This window comes from Propithecus coquereli, unplaced genomic scaffold, assembly GCF_000956105.1.
Source record: "Propithecus coquereli isolate 6110/MARCELLA unplaced genomic scaffold, Pcoq_1.0 Scaffold31, whole genome shotgun sequence".
Classification (NCBI taxonomy): domain Eukaryota; kingdom Metazoa; phylum Chordata; class Mammalia; order Primates; family Indriidae; genus Propithecus; species Propithecus coquereli.
Window position 1 is genome coordinate 4,617,530 of NW_012148730.1, and position 21,181 is coordinate 4,638,710.

General features: G+C 37.2%; 2 protein-coding genes across 2 annotated transcripts in view; one reads left to right on the top strand and one right to left on the bottom strand.

The window, feature by feature from the left end:
* The window catches only part of DIAPH2 (diaphanous-related formin 2), a 914,924-nt gene that overhangs the window by 108,689 nt on the left and 785,054 nt on the right, over nucleotides 1-21,181 (bottom strand). The window lies entirely within an intron of this gene.
* Nucleotides 2,776-3,487, top strand: LOC105814941 (60S ribosomal protein L15-like). The gene is given in 2 exon segments (XM_012650059.1): nucleotides 2,776-2,992; nucleotides 2,994-3,487. Coding segments are annotated over 2 exon segments (612 nt in total). The 5' UTR covers nucleotides 2,776-2,813; the 3' UTR covers nucleotides 3,427-3,487.

Here is a 21,181-nt window from a genome sequence, read left to right on the forward strand (position 1 = left end):
TAGAGACGGGGTCTCGCTCTTGCTCAGGCTGGTTTTGAACTCCTGAGCTCAAACAATCCGCCCGCCTCGGCCTCCCAGAGAGCTAGGATTAAAGGCGTGAGCCACCGCGCCCGGCCACAAAAAGCACTTTTTAAGCTCTTAAATATTGGTTAAATCTCAGAATTTCAGTCTTCAGACCCAGAAGACATACAATTTAATTAAAATTAGGCAAGATGCAGACATGGATTGTACATAATGGGGGCAGAAAGGATCTTTAGTTTAGAGTGCCTATACTTTTGCTATTTTGTTAACACAAGCCCAAACTGAACTTTGCTAGTTTGTTAGGTAAATCCTTGGCTGGGGGAGTGGCTTAAGTGTAAACTTAAACTTTTCCACCACTAATGTGTTAAATCACTACTCCTCTTGACTCCATGTGGAAAGTACAGCTACAATTTATAACCAAATATGAAAACATCATAGTCAATTATGGGTATGTATTTCATGACTTTAACCAAAATTTGAACATGACTTTTTCAATATTTATGTTAATGTGATGTGATTTATCTTTAAACAGACTAAAATTAATGAGAAAATATGGACATTTCATTTAGGATGAAAGACAGATGATTAGGAAATTTGTCTTAAATATTAATATTAATGTGTTGGGTTCTATTAATAACACAAAGTAAAGCTGCAATTGAGCTAAATTTTACATATAAGATGATGCACATAGGTAGATTTCTAACATTTTCCTGATGACTTGTTCTACATATGTTGAAAAGGTTTCAAACTGTGTACTATAAGAGCTTTATTTTTTAAAAAATGGGTTATGCTGTTCACTTTAGGTTTATAATACTAATGCTATTTTGTGATCAGCTTGGGAAGCCCTACAGTATTTCCCAAAATGACCTAGAGATGCAACTTCACAACTATATTTACTTAGCTAGCATGATAATTAGAATCTAAACTTGCATTTCAAGATGGTGTATCACCTATACAGCACGATGAACTATTTTCTTGGCAAATAACTGATTGATGGTTCATTCTTAGTATGCTTGGAGAAACACATTAGTAAGATAACCCATACCTTTTTTCACTCTGTAATATCTATAGATGATCTTATTTCAGATGACTCTAAGTAGCTAAACACGAATAAAAAAGAACACCTTTCTAGCTCATTAAGGCAATTGCTCAAGCTGTCATTAGCATTCTCTCTCTGAAAATGCAGTACAGGATGCAGCAGGCCTTGTCTGCTGCAGAAGCTAATGGCACAGAGCTACCTTTTGACAGCAGGACTAAATTTACATACTTCACATATTCAGTGAGTGAAGGAATAATTTACACTAATCAAATAAGCCATGTTTGGGGGATTTTCCCCTCATTTGAAATATACCGGTCCACTTTGTAGGCCTAGTCACCAACGATTGCATACTGACTGAATTAAGTGTGCCAAAGTGAAAGGGGGCCTTTTCTACTTATTTAACTCCCCATTTTCTATAGGGTAATTGTAAATTATGCCTCGGAAGATAAATAGCAAGTCATGCCTGAAAAGATGAGATGCTCTGGTTTTCATTCTCAGACCTGCTAGGCTGACTACCTGTCAGATAAAGCTGAAGCCAGGATTATGTCTTCAAAAGCTGACAAACCACAGATTTTTATCACTAAATCAAACCTGCTGGGTTTAAACTCTGTGAACTTTAATTATCTCATATTTAATTAAAAAAACTAGATTAAACCAAAAATGAAGGGTGGGGAAGGTCCTGGCAAAGGAGACTCAAGGAGTTATTGGGGATGAGGAGACTTCATTTTCACAAATCAGATTTCTCATTTCTAATAAAGCAAGGTTTACATTTAGAGGAGATTCAAGAAATCATTGGGCTGTACAATACTAGAGGTTATCTAGTCCATCCCGGAATGATAATAATCTACCCTGTTCTTAGAAATCTCTGCAGGAAGAGGGTCTACATATGTTGAAAAGGTTTCAAACTGCTAAGGGAACTATAAGTCAGTTTATTAGAGGAGGAGAAAATGAAAATTTTTATACGTCATTAACTAAAAGACAAGAATCATCCGTGCTCCAAAGGTTGCTTTCATTATTATTTTTCTTTATATAAGGCAAGACAGCATAATTACCAGTACTTTCTAAGTATCTAGTTTCATAATGGAATAGTCATAAGATAATGAATTATTTAATCAGTAAGTACTCATTGATGGTCTACTCCAGCAGTCAGGAAACTTTCTCTGTAAAGGGTCAGGTAGTAAATATTTTAGGCTTTGTGGGCCATAGGATCTCCGTCACAATTGCTCAAGTCTGCTGCTGTAGCCCCAAAGCAGCCATAGATAATACATAAATGAATGGATGTGGTTATGTTCCAAAAAACTTTATTTATGGAAAGTTGAATTTCATATAATTTTCATGTCACAAAACATTATTTTTCTTGGGGTTGTTTTCTAATCATTTAAAACCATAAGAAACAATCTTAGATTTGGGGCTGGATTTAGCCTGTAGGCTATAGTTTGTTATCCCCTGGTCTATTCTACATTTAAGTCATCATGAAAGGGAGAAAAGATGGTATAAAATGTGGCCCCTTTTCATACTGGTTGGGGAAACAAAAACAAAACCATGAAAAGATTGGCAAATAATATAAAACAGCACATAATAATGGGCTAAGTGTGCGGGATAGCACATAGGGGCTAAAAGATTTGGGGTCTGAGGAGGACATGACTCTGTGAGAGCTAGAATAGCCAGAACAGGAGTCATGTAGCAAATAATTGTGCCAGGGAAAAAAAGGCTCTTTCCTTTCTGACTGGCGGCAGCCATCAGGTAAGCCAAGATGGGTGCATACAAGTATATCCAGGAGCTATGGAGGAAGAAGCAGTCTGATGTGATGCGCTTCCTTCTGAGGGTCCGCTGCTGGCAGTACCGCCAGCTCTCTGCGCTCCACAGGGCTCCCCACCCCACCCGACCGGATAAAGCGCGCAGACTGGGCTACAAGGCCAAGCAAGGTTATGTCATATAGGATTCGTGTGCGCCGTGGTGGCCGCAAACGCCCAGTTCCTAAGGGCGCAACCTATGGCAAGCCTGTCCATCATGGTGTTAACCAGCTAAAGTTTGCTCGAAGCCTTCGGTCTGTTGCCGAGGAGCGAGCTGGACGCCACTGGGGAGCTCTAAGAGTCCTGAATTCTTACTGGGTTGGTGAAGATTCCACGTACAAATTTTTTGAGGTTATCCTCATTGATCCATTCCATAAAGCTATCAGAAGAAATCCTGACACCCAGTGGATCACCAAACCGGTCCACAGGCACAGGGAGATGCGTGGGCTGACATCTGCAGGCCGCAAGAGCCGTGGCCTTGGAAAGGGCCATAAGTTCCACCACACTATTGGTGGTTCTCGCCGCGCAGCTTGGAGAAGGCGCAATACTCTCCAGCTCCACCGTTACCGCTAATATAAGTAATGTTTGTAAAATTCATACCTAATGAACAATTTAGGACGGTCAAAAAAAAAAATAATTGTGCCAGGAAGAACTGTAATAGTTGGACTTATATAAGTGGAGAAGAGTAGGAAATAGCACTCTAGGTGAGAGAAATAATACGAACCAGGATAGAGAAATGTGAATTAGCAGGTTGTATTTGTGGGAAAGTAGGTGAAAGGCCTGTTTCAGCAGAATCAATTGGAGAAATTAACTCATTCACTCAGTAGATAATTATTGATCATTTCTGTGTGTCAAGTATTATGCTAAACACTGGAGATACTGTGATGAGTAAGGCACAGTCCTTGCCCTCTAATTGCTCACAATCTTGTTAGAAGGACACACAAGCAAACAATTATAATACAGGATAAGATACAGGATACTCACACTGAAGAGTAAAGCTCTCAGAAAACTGTGGTAATGTAAAAAATTATGTCAGTTCTCAACATTTCCTTCATTTACCTTTAAGGTAAAGATCTGTGATTTAAACCATAAAGGGAATCCAAATGCGAAATAAAAATCTCTTTGTCACCCACCCTAGGCCTGATCATTTAAATATTCAAATATATCTGTCTTTCCTGAAGAAATGGCAAAATCACATAAACTTCCTTTAAGTAAGTTTCAGAAACCCTTTGAAGATTATACTTTTAAAAGGGATTATTATTTTATTGGCTTGATTCATTGGAACTAGGCATTATGTCATTGGTCCTAGCAATGTGCATACACCTATCTGTAAGCCTTTTCAGAGATGAGGTAAATTACTGTAGAAAAGCCTGGACTGCTTTTTCGCCAGAGATCTTTAAAAAAAGGATTTATATCTACCTGCATGAGATGGCTCAGGATCAATAATGCCTAGAGCACAGCATGAATTTTCGACTCTATGATTTGAAAACTCTTAAAAGTATTCCAATGAATATGTCCACAAATTACTCACTCATTCTTTAAAACTGTAGTAGTGTTACAAGTCTTATCTGAGGTAAGAACTAAAAATTCACCTACAAGTGTTCCTAGCCCTATGACCAAAGGAAATCTGAGTGAACTCGTAAATCTCTTGCATGAGCCCCTAAGTGCAAGGGAACATTGAAAGGAAACAGCATGCAGTTTGGAATTACACAAACCGGTGTTCAGATTCTGATTCAAACATTCACCAGCTGTGACCTTGGCCAAGCTACTTAACTTCTCTAACCCTCCATTCCTCCACCTGTAAACTTGGAAAATAAAACCTAATGTTCAGGAGTATTGTGAAGATGCAATGAGATGGTATACATATGACACCTCGCACAGTGCCTAGCAAATAGTAGACATTCAATAAATGTTAAATTCCTTTGTTCTTTCTTCATTGCGAACTCCAACTCAACTGTTTTAGGGCAATGACCCTTAGCAGCAGGCACAAAGTTGTCATTTGCAGGGTAAAGGACCCAGGCAAGGTAAGTGAGCATAAAAGAGGGAACAGGCCTGGTTGTGTGTGACCTTTCTTCTGTGGTTATTGGGGGTAGTGCTAGTTAACGACCAACTACTATAGGAGGCACCCCTTGAGCCTCCCATTCTTCCTCAATCCAAATATGCACCTGCCTTCTCCACTTTCACTTTCTCATTATAATGTTCTCTCAGCCATAGTCCACTTCTTAGAAGGCAGGGTCCTTGGTGACGGGGAAAATGAACAGTGAGGAAAAACCAGAGGGAAATATAATTGTCCTAGCAGTACCTCTATTTCCTGCAACGTTAAGAAATATTCTTTGCTTTTTCTCAGTCCATTTCTAAACTCGTTCTCACACCCTTGGAATGCTGTGATACCAATACTGCCACTTGTAAAGAATATGTCATTCGTACCTCTCTATTCAGCGTTAAAATGAGGCTTCCTCAGTAAATAATATATTTGATAGCCTCTCTGAGCTAGAATAAGCATACCACTTTTGTACATAGCAGTTCCCATGGCCTTAGGAGTGCTTCCTGCAGTTCTGTTCTTAACCTGAATATTTCACATGCTTTGGAGCTGAGTCTATTGCATGATTCTTTTTACACAGGCTTGAAATCTTCATTATATCGCATTATCTCTAAATATTCTATTTTTGCTTGCTAATAAATGTACATGCAGTAGTGCTGTTGCCCAATAAATGATTTCTGAATGAATTAATAATAAAATCAAATTTATATTTCCAGGTACATAATTCACAAGATTCCTAAAATATCCTAATAGTAAAATACCAGTAGGTTAAAAAAAATCACATTGTTATGAATCATATCTGAAGGGTTGAGATCCACAGAGGACAGCTTAAATGATCAGGGGTTTAGGTATACGCTATAAACATATTTGCACAAGCCTGAATGCACAAATCTCATACATGCAAAGACAGAAAAATGTAATTACTATCCTAGCTATTTGCAAGCACTCTATTAAAACACCTAGGTTACTTCTGGGTGTTTCAAGTTAGTGAAGGTCTTGGAAATGTTGATTAATTTATATTATATATGCTGAAATTATATATAATATATTGCATATATATGTGCTACATATGGGGCTAATAACTGGCAAAAACACAGCAACTCTTGTGGCTTTTGTCTTTAGTTTACATAATAGTCACTTCGATAATCAACAGTATACATTTATATAATGAAAACATTCAGAAGACAGGGATCATGTCTTAGACATCTTTTGCATCCTGCTTAATGCCTGGCAGAATGTTGTGCACTATATAGTATGCATATAGTATCGAATGAATGGGAGCTGGACATATTCATTGCAGAATATATATCTGTTTTCTTCCCAAGTCTGTATTTTCTTCCAGAGTATATATATATATATCTATAGTCAACTGTCATGAAGTCAGTATTAAGGGGCATGTAGCATACATTTTACCAGAGAGCCTTGGGCAGAAAGAAAAGAGGACTGGGTGAAATGAATATCATATTTCTACTAGAAACTTTTACCATTTGATTATCTTAAAAAGTCATGTTGTACAATCACCCAATCCTATTTAAAACAGCACTCAGGCCATTTATGTAGCTGGTCTTGGACTAGCCCTTGTTGTACAGGGATGATTTACCACCGTGGAAAGGAAATAAAGAGAAAAATTCTTTGAAATGTGTAGATAAATAAATAGATATTATAATGTACCTAGAACACTGAATAAGACAAAATCATGAATAGTTCATTTATAGTATCGGTTTGGGATTGTGCTACAGTAACTTAAAAGGAATATTTCAAAAAATTAGACCATACACAAATCACAGTTTTACTTCACTGGTTATCATGCAGGTCATGATGAATGTGTCACATAATAAAGGAATGAACTGGTTACTGCCAACACTCCATCTCAAGCTGCATTCTTGCTTATTTCTTTGGAAAGTAGTAAGTTAATGAATAGATGCTACTTTCTATGATACGGATGTCCTTCAATACTAGAATCCATTGAATGCAGCAATGAATACATATTCATGAATGCGCACTCTTCTCAAAACAGGGATTTAGACAGTCTACTCCATTAAACATAAGTTTATTTTTCTTCCAGGTGTCAGCCAGGGAATCAACATTTTGGTCAGTGGCCTTTTCATGGCGTTTGTCCTAATGGATGCCACCTGGAAAGAAAATCAACTGATGTTTAATGGAACAGATTTTCTAAATCTCCATTCTGGGAAGAGTATTGTTTCATGAAGAAGTAATTAACTCTAAATATTAATATTAGAAATGAATATAGATTCATAAATATAATTGTAGCTGAATCTGGCTAATTAAAATAAGAGACAAACGAAAACTATAATTTGCTTTTTATTATTTATTCACTTTCTATTGATAATGCTAGTAACTAGAGCCTACATGCCATCATCAATTTGATGTTTTCATAGCTGAACTGTTTATTTTGATCATCCTACCAGGGCTTCTTGCATATGTGGTGTGGTCAACTGTGTCATCTGTCAGTCTGTTCCAGTTACAACAGGTATGAACAACAGATTACCTGCATTTTGATTTAGTGATTTGTCACATGGATATACTCTCAGTACCACAATCATCTAAATGGTTAATAAATATTAACTAATGTATTAGTGTTAAATAAAATGTTCACACAAAACTTAATAAACCATGTATCCCCAAACCCTCTTGGTTTCCTTTATAAGTTATAATCCATTTTTTAAAAGTCCTTTGAGAGGCCGAGGCGGGCGGATTGTTTGAGCTCAGGAGTTCGAGACCAGCCTGAGCAAGAGTGAGACCCCGTCTCTACTAACAATAGAAAGAAATTATCTGGACAACTAAAAATACATAGAAAAAAATTAGCCGGGCATGGCGGCGCATGCCTGTAGTCCCAGCTACTCAGGAGGTTGAGGCAGAAGGATTGCTTGAGCCCAGGAGTTTGAGGTTGCTGTGAGCTAGGCTAACGCCACGGCACTCACTCTAGCCCGGGCAAAAGAGTGAGACTCTGTCTCAAAAAAAAAAAAAAAGTCCTTTGAACTATTTTAGTCATGCTCGACAAATAGATATACCAAAATCAAACATAATCTAGGCTTGCTAGATATAAAACAATACACACTTGACAAAATGGAAGAAATACAGGGAATGATTTTGCCAAATTTTGTTAGGCCAAGAGGTATGGGGAATGGGGTGGTAAAGGCCATATATACGCTAGATTGACACAGTTCTTTCTGTTCTTGATGTTCAGTTAAGATCAAGAAACATCTCAGCACTTTCTGTTTCCATCACCATGGTAAGATACTGGGGCAAATGATTATGACACAAGTCCCTATGTCCTTAAAGACCTGTGTAGTTTAACAACCATTTTATCCTATGCATCCTAGGTGACCACTTAGTAATAGAGCATGATTACTTAGAGCAGCAGCCATGTTCATAAGTGACAGTGGCCAAAGGCTGACATTCAGAACATTATAATGGCCTAGTATTCTACTCTCCAGCAAGAGCTGTCCCTGGTGTGGACAGTGTGATGGCAGCAGGGATACACTGTGGAAAAATCCTAAGCGGGAAAATTTTGCTTCTATCTGTTTTTTAAAAAAGTATTCCCCTAACAGCTTGGTCTGATTGACAGCTCTTACAGACTGACCTAATGAACCTTCAGCCTGGGAGCCTTCGCACATTCCCTGATAGGCAGTGAACTCAAGTTTTACTGTAGGCATCATCTCCTAAACCCTGGTGATCTGACTAAAGTGGCATGGCCTCCAAATACCACTGTGAACATTTATTGCAGGCCAATCCCAGCAGGAATGTTGTCAAACTGATTTCTCAGCTTTTATAGCCCTTCTGCAAATCAGCTCAAACCACATTGTTCCAGGTTTAGATTAAGCATCTAATTGTGTATCCCCACGGAAAATACAGGGTTTCTGCTAGAGTTTTCCAAAGGGGTAAATGATGGTATATGAAAACATCAGACAGACACAAGTGCATATGCAAATTATTTGCTTATTCCCCTGTATACGGTGAAATATATTTTGATGTTAAAGTTTTTTAAAAATCTAATGTTCATCTTATAGTTATTTTACTTTTCCGTTTCTTCCTTGGCCATTAGAGCCAGCTTATAAATGTACAACAGGGAAGATCAGACATAAGGCAGGGGCAGGAATGGGTCAGGATTGTGATTCACTAAAAAATATGTCCTGTACAAATGAAGTCCACCCAGAGAGGGTAGCTGAGGTTCAGAAAAGTAGATTTACCAAATCTGTTGGTGCTTGCCTCGTTTCATGTTGGTGTTTAGAGGTTATCTTACTGTGGTAGCTGTGTAGCTTGAGTGTGTGTGTGTGCGTGTGTGTGTGTGTGTGTGTGTGTATGTGTAGGTATATTTATATGTATTTCTGCTGACAAATTCAAAATCATTGTATTAAATATACTTTATTTAAGAAGTGATGTGAGAAAAGTGCTGTGTGTGTATATATATACATATACATATACTTTTTTTTCCTGTAGATAAAAATATCTTCATTTCTGTGGTAACTTTTAAAGAAAAAAGTAGTCCAGATTAATCAGTCTAGTTTCTAAGAGGAATGAAAGACCATTTAAAGCTAAAATTAGAATTCTACATAAGCAGCATAATCTGATGAACACACCCTTTATCTCAGATTTAGAGCAATAAATGTTTTACTTAATTTGAGAATACGAGATATGAAAAGTCCATCATAAAAGTGGTTTCAGAAGTTTTATATGTGAACTACAGCTTCCATGCACTAAAGTCCCACGATCCTCTTTTAATTCCAAAGTAAGTCACTTGTTATTTCTAGAAAACTAGTCATATTAAATAGGCTAATTCCTTTTTGTTGTTATACAAAGATTTGAAATAAATGCACAAAGTCTTCCTTCTTTCTAATAGAGGGTATACTGGTTTCCACACTTTTCTGGAGGAATTATATTTTAAGACCTAAGGTATATAGTGTGGAAGAGTCCTCTCTGCTTCGGATTTTCCCTGCTGGAGTCCCCAGGCAAGCAGCACCTGGGAGGGCTGGCGGGTAGGGAGCTCACAGTCTGAGTGCCCCTCAGTCCGCTGTAGGGCCCCAAAAGGAAAGGTCCCGTTCTCTGTGGATGTCTCCGGGTGGTGGCTAAATTGTCTCTCTCAGTAGCCCCAGGCAGGGAAGGGGAAGGGGAGAATAAAGCAACATGGTGCCTGCTGGGGCTCAGGTCTGTGGGGCAGGATGTGCCCCAAGGGTGCTGGGAGCCCAGTGCCCTGTCCGCAAGAGGCCACTGCTCACTGGCGGTGGCTGTCTCTGGGCTGGTGTTGGCAGGTCTCTCCAGCCGCTCAAGAGCCACCAGCAGTCCGAGATGCAAGGGAGGGGAAATCGAAAGGCTCCACCTACCCTTGTCACTGGTCTCCAAGCGTCTTGGGGTTTAGACCCTGCCGAGGCCTTTCTCCTTCCAGTTCGGCTCTGCAACTTCTTCTGTGGAGTCCCCTGTAGTTTCAGGCACTTCCTTCCTACCCTCATCCGATCTATGTTTGTCTGCCTGTTTGTTTCTTTCGGTTTCATCTACAATCTATCTTTCTTGCAAAGACACTCTGGCTGGTGGTTTTTCTTATCTACCATCTTCCCCTGATTATTTTCTTAACTATGCATGATTTTTTAAACAACCTACATATGTTGGTAAATAAGATCTGTCCTCTTCGATGTAGTTGCTTCGGGAGCTACAGAATCAAGTAATGATTCTATCATTGCATGAAACATTTAAGAAGTGCTTCTTTGGGATATTTTTAGAGGAGGCCTCACATTATTTTGAATAGTTTTGATGACAGCAAATCTTTGACCTTTGATATTAGATTTGAGTTTTGGAAAACAGACAAATATTTCAGAGCCAAGGAGATAAATAACCTGGTTAAATAAGCCTTCTAATACTAAAGTTTTGTTAAACAGTAGATGTAACTACAAAGAAATGATACTGAATTTCTTCTCTTGCTCAAATTTAAGGCACTGCTGAACACTTAGTCGGATAAATAAATTCTGGTTGGTCTGGTAACAAAAGCAATAGAGTATACAGTTGTCCCTCAGTATCCATGGAGGATTGGTTCCAGGACCTCCTGCAGTTACAAAAATCTATGGATGCTCAAGTCCTTTATGTTAAAGGGCAAAGTATTTGCATATAACCTATGCACATCCTCCCCTATACTTTAAATCATCTCTCAATTACTTATAATACCTAATACAATGTAGACACTATGTAAAAGTTGTTATACTGTATTGTTTAGGGAATGATTATGTGAAAAAAAAGTCTATACATGTTTAGTACACACACAATATTTTAAGAAATATTTCTGACCCATGGTTGGTTGAATCTATGAAAGTAGACTCCATGGATATGGAGGGCCAACTGTGTTCAGTAAAATATAGATAAATGCATAAACATTCATGTGTGTGTGTGTGTGTGTGTGTGTGTGTGTCAGAGAGAGAGAGAGAGAGAATTCTAAAGCAAGACAGGATAGTTCATTTTACAGATCAGGAAATGGAGGCCCTGTACCTAATAAAGTCCTAGTAAAGTAACTAGTACACAGAAAAGTGCTTAAAATGTATCTATGTAGCCAAAATGATGATTTGTGGAGAAATACACAATATGTTTAAAAACAGTGTTAGAGTGCTAGGATTAAGGGTGTAGCAAATAGTTTGTTTGCCAGCTCTTCCCATACCTCAGAGAATCTGCTCTTTTGTACAGTTCCTGGAACAGGTAGCAGTCCTATTTACCATGTGATCTTATCCCTGCCCTGGCTGATTGGCCACAGGTTGGACACGTGACTCAAGGGGAAGAAATTCACAGGGTGGGCTGGACCAGTCAGATTCTGCCATAAGAATTTGAACTCAGAGAGTTCAGAGAGATCAATGAGATCAGAGAGAGATCAATGACACATGAAGATAGGCTGTATCACAGTTGTGGTAGTCATGTTCAAACAAAGGAAATTGATGGAGAAAAAGAGGAGACAGAGATGAGTGAGACCATGGAAAGACAGAGAAAACAACTTATACTTCTAACTTTTCAATTTCAGTTCCAGTCCAAGGCACTCTATGGTCTGACTGTTTTTCCTATTCTTGGATGTCCAAAAGGTTGCCTATCATATCCTTGAATAAATCCCTCGTCACTCCAGTTTGAGTATCTATTCTGTGTAACGAAGTAAGCCCTATGACAATGGGTTGTTGGGCTTCTATTCTTCCCTTTAGTTTGTCAATTTAAAAAGTCAGAAAAATAATTTTTATACTGTTCATGGAATGGCTGAATGCCCAGGGAGATGAAGTGATTCACTTCAAGTCACTCACATAGTAATAGGTCAGGGACTAGAAAACAGATCTAACTCAGCACAGACTCTGGAATTACATGACCTTGAAAATGTTACTTAACCTCTTCTTGCCTCAGTTTCCCCCTCTCTAAAAGGGAGTATCTAATAGGGTTGTTGTGAGAATTAAATTAGTTACCCTGTAACACAAATAGTAATAACTGATTGAACCAGGAGAGACACCTGATCTAAAGGGGAGGCATCGTAGGCTCATCAGGGATGTGGGGCCTCGTGCAAAAAAAGAAAAACAAAAGGAGCCAAATGACATTCCTCTCATAGGAATGTAGAACTGGGAACCAAGAATCTTTGGCAGGAAGTAGAAGGGGCGGTTAGACCAGGGTAAGTAAAGTGTCCCTTTAAGCCCTAGGTTAAAGGCCCATGAACTCATGCTGCGGAGGAGCCTAAAAGACACCTTGAAAGGAGAGCAAAGATCCCATTGCCAGGGACCTAGGTCTAGACGTAGGATATTTCCCGCCCTGAATTCCCTTGAGCCTCTGTATCTCTTCAATAAACACCCAGTTTAAACAGCTTTTTTGTTCCTTGCAATCAGAAGAGGCTTAATTAAGTAAAATGTACTTTAACTTTTAGTATGAAAATTAAAAGCATTTACATATACAGAGCATATAAGGTAGGGGAGGTCCCAGATACTTCCCATCCCAAACATATTTTTCTAGGGTTCTCACACTGTTTTCCAGCATTGTCACACAATACTCTCATTTCTCTCTTTCTGGGTACAAGTGCTTTATCGCCATCTTATCATCAGGAACTAAATGGCACAGGTCTTAAGAATGAGTAATTAATCATTCTATATCCATTTAGCATCATTGGATTCATTTTGTTTAACATGATAGATAATAGCTTAAATCTATATTCTTTCGATTAACATGTGAAAATGTTCTTTACTGAGGTCCTTTACCCTTACAAACCTAACCAAACTCTAGAGCATATCCTATAATTATCACCCTGAAAATATTTTTTAAAATAGCAAAACAACCTGAGCACAAACCAGAAGAAAAATAAGACTACTGCAAATTGTAAACAACTTCAGATGATTTATAGGAAAAGAATTCTACAAAGATTCCTTAATGTCAGGATATAAACAGTTTTTAGTGCTATTTAGTTAAATGATAATTATAAAACTCATTGAACTGAATGAGAATTAGGATAGTCAGACAAATGCTTGTAAGGGGTTAATTAATTCATTTGAACCACACGGCTCAGCTGAAAATGGGCTCATTATTTCAAGCCACCAACTTTGTCTGCTTCTTAGTATTGTCCTCCATTCTCCATCAGATTTACCCTGTTGCACCCCCACCCCCATTAACAAATGTCAGGAGATAGAAATATTTAAAAGAAAATGTGAGCTAAAGGCATTTTGCAAGGGGACGTCAGGGGTACAAAGATGTCTGCTGGAACACTGAAATGGAAAGATCATTTATTAGTACACTATGGTTCATACCATCCCAAAGGGCTCAATATTTTCATTACACACATAAACATACCCCCTCCTCCTTTTCAAATGCCTCATTACAGCTAAGCCTGGAGCTTTTCTCTTAAAACGCTTTCCTCTGAAATTATTAATAATTTGAAGTTCCCTACAGGCCAAGAGTATTATTACAGTCAAAATGCATCAATATGTATATATACTTATATACTCTCTTTTATGCTATTTTAAATAACAAAGTATTTAGTAGGAACAGTAAAGAATTTATAAGCTATATACAGGAAAGCCTGGAGGAAGATGGCAATATCCCGGACTCTAAGGAAACGGCTCTTGAAGCTTATTAGGTGGGTGTAGGAGACTGTAATAGGATTATGAGTTTTGGTTTAGCCTGTCCATCATTTCAAAATCCCCATAACTAAAGGGAATATCTTCATAGGGGTCTGAGTTTAATATTGAAGCTGCTTTATTTAATTCTTCCTATTTTATAATGCTGAGTGCTAATTAGTTCCATCCACTTTCTTCAGGCTTGTCAATAAGACAACTTGGAAGCCAAGAACCTGCTGAATTATGGATTAACCAGTTCTGTAACAGCGTGTTCAAGCAACCTAGTTAGCTACTCCAAAGTGTAATGTTATTATGGGCACAGGAAAGCATAAAATATTCTTTTGTTATCTTCTGCTTAAAAGCAGAAAACTAACTCCCTACAACTAAGCAGTTTATTTTTGATGTCTTAAATATTTCAGATATGTAAAACTAAAATAAATATAATAACATTTACTGTTTTGTGTGTCTATTAAATTCTCAATAGCCATAATATCTGCTAGAAAAAAAAAAGACAAACTAGTCTTACATTTTTTTTTTTTTGAATGCAGAAAAAAATCTTAAAGGCAGAAAGATTGAGAGATTGAGGCTGAGTGGCTTGAGTCCCCACAACTACCTTCACTCTTACTGAACCTGCATCCCAACCTCCCTGGGCCTGGGCCTTCCCATCACTTTCCTATGCTTGGCATTTCAACTGATTCCTTTCTTGTGCAGCTAGACTCCAGAATCAGCCCCTTAGGATCATAAATTCTGGAATTAGAAGTAATTTTAGAGATAAACTAATGTAGCTCTCTCATTTCACAACTGAATTATTTAAGACCCAAAGGTCAAGTGACCTATTCGAGGTCATGCAAGTAGAGTTGATAGTTGATAGTAGAGTTAAAAAATGAATCTGGGCCGGGCGCGGTGGCTCACGCCTGTAATCCTAGCACTCTGGGAGGCCGAGACGGGCGGATTGTTTGAGCTCAGGAGTTCGAGACCAGCCTGAGCAAGAGCGAGACCCCGTCTCTACTAAAAATAGAAAGAAATTAATGGGACAACTAAAAATATATAGAAAAAAATTAGCCGGGCATGGTGGCGCATGCCTGTAGTCCCAGCTACTCGGGAGGCTGAGACAGGAGGATCGCTTGAGCCCAGGAGTTTGAGGTTGCTGTGAGCTAGGCTGGCGCCACGGCACTCTAGCCCGGGCAACACAGTGAGACTCTGTCTCCAAAAAAAAAAAAAAAATGAACCCAAGTCATCTCATTCCTTGTTCGATGCTCCTTCATTCCACTTACCATCATAACTATCTGATTCAACCATGCCCAAAGTCGCTGCCCTCACTAGGTTGCTGAGCTGCTTCCACCCTCAGAGATCCCCCCTCCTCCAGACATTACTTTTCTTAGCCATGAGAAACTGAGCTATAATCAAGAACTGACAGAACTCAACTTGGCTGTGGCTATTGTGTGTTCCCTGGCTTACTCCCCAGGTGTGTCCAAATTTCCCCTGCCTCCACAGGCTTCCAATTCTACCTTCTTTTCCTCATTCCTGAAGGATAATCTTGATTTCTACCTTGTAAGAGTGAGTCTATCTCCCAAGAGTTTCATCATCTGCCTTCGCCTAGATACTGATTATCTTCTACCTGTTCATCTTTGTGGTGGAGATAGCTCTCCTTTTCTCCCCTCCTGAAGGCTAATGTATTTATTAAGATACATTTACTCCCTTCCTTATCAGTACCTTCCCTCCCTCCCTGCTTACTGCTGCCTTTTCTTTAAACCAAAACTAATAAAAACAATTGATAATAATTAATAGCAGTAATAATAATCAGCTAGTACATACAAAGTGCTTATTATATGCTAGGCAACATTTTATGTGCTTTGCAAATATTAACTCATTTAATCTTCATAATAACCCATGAGGTAGGTATAACTATTATTCTCTTTTTACAGATAAGGAAACTGAGACACAGAGAGGTTAAGTCACTTGCCCAAGATGCACAACTAAAAAGTGGTAGTGCCAGAATTTGAACCCAGAGAGCTTAGCTGCAGATTCTAGTTCTAGATTAACCATCATGTGGCCTCCTTAATACATGTCACATTTATACCATCGCTTATTAGCTCTTATTACATTGGGTAAGTTACTTAACTTCCAGGAGACTCAGCTTCCTGATGTGTAAAATGAAAATAATACTGCTAATCTTGTAGGACTGATACGAGGATTAAATGAACTAGAGCACATAGGTAATCCATTATGCCTAGCATATATGAAACATTCAATAAATGACAATTAATATAATAATGATGAGATTAGTAACCACTGAACTTAGCTTTTATGAACAAAATATTCGGAGAAATGATCCCAGAGGGAGATAAGCTTTATTATGTATTTAAGAAATCTTTACCAAACACTGTTCTAAACACAATATTAGCTCATTTAGTCCTCAAAACAACCATGAGGAGAATCCTACTATCATTTTCATTTTATATATGAGAACATTGAGGCAGAGAGGTAATTAATTCACTTCCCCAAGGTGACAAAGCTCGTAAGTGGCAGAGCTAAAATTTGGACCCGAGCAGTCTAACTCCATAGTCTGTGCTGTAACTACAGTGCTAGGTAGACTCTCAATGTAATAGTCTGATACACGGGGGCAAACTTGAGATCCCCATGGCGTGGGAGAATAGCACAGATGTATATAGTCACAGTAAGTATAAAAAGATGTATTCTAATGTAATGTTCCCTAAACTTGTCAGCTCAAGCACTACCTTGAGATAAAAAGACAAACCAAAACCAGAATCCTAGGCCCTCTTCCATACCTATTAAGTCAGACTCTGGGTATCGAGATCGGTAGAGGAGCAAATGAGAATCACATTTTTTCTGAATGCCTATAGCTAGGACCTCATGTGTTACCTTTGGAGGATTCTAGGGAGCCAACAACTTATTGAAAACTGATAAATAAAGGGAGAGAATCAAGTATTTATCATGCCTTCACTACATGCAATATATTTCAATGTAACCAAATAATTGATGAGGGGACATTTCTTTTTATAGAAGTATTCCAATTAATAAATAAAGAAGTAATGATAGAATATCACTCTTCTGAATTAATGGATTTCAGTTAATGATCATCAATAGCTGCTAATATAACATGAAGAGTCAAACAGCCACCATATGCTCCATTATAAAATCACACAACACCAACAACAATAAGGATGTCTTGCTGAAAATATAAAATCTGCATCTGAACAAGCCTCCATATCTAACTGTAAAGCCCACAGACAACTGCAGCCCTGGTCAACATCTTGACTACAACCTCATGCAAGACCCAGATAGAATCACTCAGCAAGTTGCTCCCAAATTTGTGACCCACAGAGACTATGCGATAATAAATAATTATAGTTTTAAGCCATTAAGTTTTAAGGGTAATTTGTTTTGTAGCAATTGATAACCAATTGATAATTAATACAAGGGGGAATCCCATAGTTTAAAAGAGACTTAACAGAACAATAATAATAAATAAACCTTGTTTAGTTCCTGATTCAAATTAAAAAAAAAAAAGGAGTAGATAATCAGAGAAACGTAAGCACTGACTAGACACCTGTTATTAAGGAACTTTTTTGGGGGAAGGTATGACAATAGTATTTGGTTATGTTAGAAAAACTTCTGATCTTTTATGAATACTTATAGAAATATTTACAGATGAAAAAATATAATGTCTGAGAGTTGCTTCGAAATATCCAAGGGTGGGGATATAAATAAAACAAAATTGATCATGAATTGATCATTGTTGAAGCTGAGTGCTAGGTTCATGGGGATTCCTTATATTAATCTGTTTGTATATACTTGAAAATTTCAAAATAAAGGCTGAAAAAATAAAGAGAGAGAAAAGCATTGACTCAGCTTTGAAATCCCATATCAGATGACATGACTCCAACTAAGCCACCCAATTAGGAGAGGCACCATCCCAACAACCATATAAGGCTCATCTATGGGTGTTAGTGCATGTAAATTCATACACTGTACATACATATAGATATATACTTATCTCTTACTTATTTGGGGTGTCCATGTCATTTCTCCCCAGCTGGACAAAGGATAGTAGCTTGGGGATATTTTTTGCTTATTTATTTTTTAGGTTATCATTGGGATTTGTCTGTTAAGCTTAAGGAGGAACTGAGCATTTCTGTAGAAAGAAGTCAGTTTCAAGCAAGACATTAAGAAGAAAAGCATGATTCTGAAGGAGGTAAGAGGAGTGAGATTAGGAGCACAAAGTTTGCCTCCAGAAGGGACACTGAGGGATAGGAAGGGAACTTGAATGATGCAATCATTTTCCGAGGTTGATGGGTGTGAGTTTCAGTTTGAGGGACTCAGGAGGACAGAGAAAATCTGGAACCACCATCAAGACATGTGATTCAGTGAACAACAAATAAGAAGACTGCTAAGCAGTCATGAAGAAGTAACTAATGCTGCAAACATACTCCAAATATAAAAGATAAAGATAATATTTGAGATTCTTCCCCAAGGGCAATGAATTCATTTTTAATATTTATTTGGTTTTGGTGTTGTTATGGTTTGATTATTGGTTTTAAGAGGAGAGCAACGAGTAGCAACTGTGCTTCAATTGTAACACTACTAACAGGGAGATATGATTGTAAATACTATATTCTTTATGTTGTATATGTTTTCTAAGGAAACTTTCCCAATACCTTGAATAATTTATATGATTCTAATAGTTCTCAATAGTTTAGAAATATGTAAATATTTCTTCTCTAATTTTGTGAAAGTCTGAAAAAAGCAAGAGTCAACCAAGAAAGGCAACATCAAACAATAAAACTTCACATTTGGGAAAAGAATATATATTTTAACATATAACTGGACCAATTTATAAAACAATAAAGACAATCAGTTAAATATTTGTTTCCATGGCCATCTGAGAATAATGCCTCAATAAATAGCTATGCACACTTAGGAGAGGAAGCTTAGATATAATAATATTGCATAATTTAACAGGACAAATAGCTGCAGGGTAACTTCATTTTAAAATAGAAAAACCTGAAATAAGATCTCAGCTATCCAGAAACCTCAAAGAATGAGTTGATCTGGATAGCTCAGAGTTTATACATCTTAAATAGAAATATTTTTTACCTTAGCCATTTTGTATAAAAATCTTTTGAAGATATACTACATACTTCACTGCCTTCATAAAGACAATCTATCGAAAATACATTTTTGCCGATTCACATAATTATTACAAACATCAAATACTGTGCTGTACTCTAAATACAACAAGGTCTGTAGGGCACAGTTAAGGTGTGTCTATTTGTTTCTTCTCTAAATACACCAAAACTGCTCTGTACTTAAAGTTCTTTTTCATTTCAAAAATTTATTTTTAATTATTATTTTATTCATTCTAATGATATAATCAGCACATGATCACTGAGGAATATTATAAAAAGTATGAAGGAAGTAAAAATCACCCATTAATACCATACAGCCACAAACATTTAATATTTTGACATATTTCATTCCAATTTTTTAAAAAACTATATTACATATATTTTGCATAGTTGAGACCAACTATACAGCTTTGTATCCTGCACTTTTGTTTTTTAAGATGTTATCTGCTTTGATAATTAGTTGATCTCCTCCACTATAGTCAGGATATTAGTTACCACTTCCTAGTGCTACCAGTGGGTCTTAAAGTATCTGTCCACATCCCAATCCGAGTATGCTGTTCCCCATTTGCTGGAGGGTAAAAGAAACAGAAAATCAAATTTGATAAAACTGTGTCTAACACATCAGAGTAAACAGATTTTGAGTGAGAGACTTGGAAGGCTCGCTTTTGATGAAAGTTCACATGCTGTTGTTTCGGGACTTGATCACGTTTCTTTTGCCTATTGAGGGATATTTTTGTTTTTGCTTATTTTCAGGCTTGTGGCCATATTTTGAAGAGAGAGATGGCATTTCCAGGTAGGTATGGTTGCTGGAATAGCTGAATTTCAGAGAGATGAAGTGTTCCTGTGCTGCAATGCTACGAAATACCATAAATCTGATGTGTGACTCTGACCTAGCATCTTTCTAAATGCACACCTACACAGACACAAAAGGACCTCCCCATTTAAGCTCATTTTTGCTGAATAAACAGCAATAATCTGTGTTATGTCTCTTCAGAAGAACTAATCGCTTACACATCTGTGCTCCAAAGCCACCATGTACTTGCTTCAATATTAACCCTTATATCATCCTGTATTATGCTAAGTTGAATCATATGAAATGAATATTTTTAGAGGTCAAAAATTAACGTATGGCTCAACCTAATATTTATTGTGTCTCTCTTTTCACACCAGACATACATTCCTTTGGGGGTAAAGTCTATCTTTGTAGCCTCAGGGTCTGGCTATAATAAATATTAAAATATTTCTTTAAAGAACACGAACACAGTAATATATATAAAATCAGTGATTACAGATTTAATGCTCTGACTTCACCCAGGTAAATCATGCTTTGTACTTGGTAAGGTAGTAAAGAATTCTCACTTTACTTCATTTACTTACTTTTTTTAACTTTTTTTTTCTTTTTTCATTTACTTTCTCAATCCCTTCTAGGATGGAGTTGTGCTGATTTATATGTACTATACGTAGAAAAATGTTTACCTCAGCACTATTTATAGTAGCAAAAGAAAATAGAAATGAATCCAATGTCCAATTTAAAGGATTGATAGAGTGAATTACCATACATCCTATGTTCAAATAATATACAACCATTAAAAAGGAAACTTATAAAGACATTCATTAACATGTGAAAATGCTTAAAAAGTTAAATGAAAAAACAGAATCTACAACTGTGTATATAGTATAATATGAACAATGTGAAACATGAATGGAAATAAAAGAAGAAAATAAAGCAAACTGTTAATAGTGGTTGCTTCTGGATATTGAGACTGTAGATATTTTTCTTTGCCTTTATATTTTATATATTTCTAAATTTCCTACAATGAGCATACATTATCTTTTATAATGTAAAACATTTTAAAAGAGAAAAAGATACATGATGGTAACATAGTTCAAATTATTTGGTCAAGAAAAGGGGAAAGACAAGAGGGATATGTAATTGATAAAATAGAGCATATATTTATTTAATTTATTCATTCATTCAACAAATCTTTATTAAGGACATATTATGTGCCAGGTACATAAACAATCTTATCCATTACTTTTCATATGGGTAACTCAGAATACTTCAGAAGTCC